This window comes from Eutrigla gurnardus (assembly GCF_963514095.1).
Source record: "Eutrigla gurnardus genome assembly, chromosome: 13".
In the NCBI taxonomy this organism is placed as follows: domain Eukaryota; kingdom Metazoa; phylum Chordata; class Actinopteri; order Perciformes; family Triglidae; genus Eutrigla; species Eutrigla gurnardus.
Window position 1 is genome coordinate 720,195 of NC_139936.1, and position 3,341 is coordinate 723,535.

Here is a 3,341-nt window from a genome sequence, read left to right on the forward strand (position 1 = left end):
GAAAAACAACAACAGTTATGGATCATCATCTCACCTGTCAGGCTTCCTGTCTCCACTTGCTGTCTCCTGGACACCTGTCTGTCTCACACACACACACACACACACCTAGATGTGTGTGTGTTTCTGGTGTGTTCAGGGTCGTCGTGTGAAAGTGATTATCAGCTTTAATCAGCCGTAAACACTCACACATCCGCCACCTGATGGAGACATTAATGAGTCTTTATTCGCCATTAAGACAAACCACACGCTCACACACACACACACACACACACACACACACCCACCCCTACCTGTCTCGTGTCTCCAGGTGTGTTTTCATCTCTCTGTGGTCTCTGCGGTGTCACGTTTCAAACCCCAAGGACGCCGCGGGCCGGCAGGAAGGAAGTCTCTGAGCTTCAAACGCACCTTCAGAACTTGTGAGGGATCAGAGGGGGGGACGGGTATAAGAAACAAACGCACCCGAGGGAGCCGACAGAGGCACGGAGACGGCCGGGAGACACACAGCTGCTGGATTCTCCCACACGGTCTGAGATCATTCAAACTGATCAATACGTGGATCGATATCAGGTTGGAAAGTCGTCATTGTTGTTGTCAGGAGAGAAACAGCAGAGGTTAAAGGTCAGCGGACATCAGAGAAGGCTCCACTGATCGACCGACTGATTGATCGATGGACAGCAGCATGTGGATCTGGTTCACTGTCCTGTGCGTGTCGCTGGTCTGGGGTCTGGCTCTGGACTCCAACACCATCAGGTCCTCCAAGGAGAGCTCGGTAAGAGAACCTCACTGTAGTACTGTGGTAGTACTAGTACTGCAGAGTACCTCACTGTAGTGCTTTGGTAGTACTAGTACTGCAGAGTACCTCACTGTAGTACTTTGGTAGTACTAGTACTGCAGAGTACCTCACTGTAGTGCTTTGGTAGTACTAGTACTGCAGAGAACCTCACTGTAGTACTTTGGTAGTACTAGTACTGCAGAGTACCTCACTGTAGTGCTTTGGTAGTACTAGTACTGCAGAGTACCTCACTGTAGTACTTTGGTAGTACTAGTACTGCAGAGAACCTCACTGTAGTGCTTTGGTAGTACTAGTACTGCAGAGAACCTCACTGTAGTACTTTGGTAGTACTAGTACTGCAGAGTACCTCACTGTAGTGCTTTGGTAGTACTAGTACTGCAGAGTACCTCACTGTAGTGCTTTGGTAGTACTAGTACTGCAGAGTACCTCACTGTAGTCAACACTGTGACATCACTCTGACCTGTCCATCAGGATCGTAACCATGGCGACCAGGCGGAGACGACGTTCAACTCCAACCGAAGACAGACGTGTTCCGGCCCGGACTGCTACATGGTGAGAGAGACAGGCAGGCAGAGAGACAGGCAGAGAGACAGGTTAATAGACTCATTGATAAATGAACCTGGTCAGCTGTTTAAACTGTCGGTTTGTGTAACCATCGAAGGATGATGTATTGATCGATCGTGTGATGATGTATTGATCGATCGGTGTGATGATGTATTGATCGATCGTGTGATGATGTATTGATCGATCGTGTGATGATGTATTGATCGATCGTGTGATGATGTATTGATCGATCGGTGTGATGATGTATTGATCGATCGGTGTGATGATGTATTGATCGATCGTGTGATGATGTATTGATCGATCGGTGTGATGATGTATTGATCGATCGGTGTGATGATGTATTGATCGATCGTGTGATGATGTATTGATCGATCGGTGTGATGATGTGTTGATCGATCAGAGGGGAGGCTGCAGTAACCGAGCTCAGAGGAGATCGTCCTCACAGGACAGACGGCTGGACAGACAGACAGGCAGACAGACAGACGTGGAGACAGACAGACAGGTCGACACGGACGGTTTCAACAGGACCAAAGGTGAGTGGCTGAGTGACAACTACGAGTCCCAGAGTGCACTGCTGCTGCAGCCGTCAGAAACACCAGATATAATAATGAACCAGGGTACATGAGGACTTCCTGTCCCCGGTCTCTGGTCCCCCGGTGCCCGGTGCCTTGGTTCAGGACTTCCTGTCCCCGGTCCCCGTTAACGGCCTGCCTGTCTTGCAGCCCCAGAGATGGCGAGCTGCGTGCGGTCCGGCGACTGTGCGGCGGGGCTGTGCTGCGTGCGTTACCTGACGGGCCGGCGGTGCCAGCGGATCCCGGTGGAGGGCGAGGCCTGCCTGCTGCGGGGCTCCGGCAAGCTGCGCAGGAAGCTGGGCCGCTGCGACTGCAGCGCCGGCCTCGCCTGCACCGCCGCCACCGCCGGCGACAGGGCGGAGCCAGGGAGGGCAAAGGGCCAGGGGGTGTGTCAGCCCCGCCAGAGGCCGGCCCAGAGGAAAACACGGCATTCTGGGAAGAAGAGGAGGACGGCGGAGAGGAGCTGCTGATGGACCCTTTACTGACTCGTTTCATAGAAATTCTGTTTCAGGAAAACATGAATGAACTTTATTCTCCGTCAGAGACGTCACAGCTTACTTTGTTGTCTCCAGTTTTCTTATTTTAATCAATAAAATCACTTTATTATATTCAAACAGTGTTTTTCACCTTTTTCTCTTTGAAGATCAGTCATGAATCTTACTTTTAATTACGAAAAATACACTTCTCAGTTCCTATTTTAGATGAAACGTATTGTACTAAATTATTATACTATCCTATTATATATCATTATACTATATATATATATTATATATACTATTGTACTATATTATTATAATAAGATACTATTATCTATCATACTATAAATACTATTATATATATACTATTGTACTATATTATTACTATTATATATACTCTTGTGCTATAATTATTTAATTCAGCAGCTGATCCAGATTCTGAGCTGTGAACTCAAACTGAGACCAGAACCGTGTAGAGCTCCAGGGCGCCCTCTGCTGGACGCGCCACGCACTCACACTGTTTAAAAGCACCACGGCGGTTAAGATCACATCCGTTTGGTTGATAATTATTCACATTTAAATATGAACAGCTGACGTCACAAATACGTCCCAGCGCTGACTCATTTTTCCAGATGAGATCCACTAGATCTCAGCGGGTCCTAAAGGACACCTCCCTGCTGCAAACATGAATGTGTGTTGAAGTGGGTCATATATCTGTAACAGGTCTGTAGTCTCAGTGGGTGCTGCCCCCTACAGGTGGGTTGAAGACATGAGGAACTCGTGTTGCATCTCACCCCTCTAACCAAAGAGCCTCCGATTATGCAACATGAGGATATTTGCGTCATCGGAGGCTCTTTTCCAGAACAGAAACACGGAGATCTCCGTCTGAACCGAGGCAACGATGACATTCAAACACACCACCAGGTTTCTAACACA

The 3,341-nt window shown here is 48.5% G+C and overlaps 1 protein-coding gene across 1 annotated transcript; it reads left to right on the plus strand.

Moving 5' to 3' along the window:
- Positions 1-296: 296 nt before the first annotated feature.
- LOC311023688 (uncharacterized protein) lies at positions 297-2,399 on the plus strand (the record flags this gene model as incomplete). The annotated part of the gene is made up of 4 exons (XM_084025680.1): positions 297-769; positions 1,265-1,345; positions 1,758-1,890; positions 2,080-2,399. The coding sequence occupies exons 1-4, from the start codon at positions 668-670 to the stop codon at positions 2,397-2,399; spliced, it is 636 nt and encodes a 211-aa protein (XP_083881806.1). The 5' UTR covers positions 297-667.
- Positions 2,400-3,341: the final 942 nt, after the last annotated feature.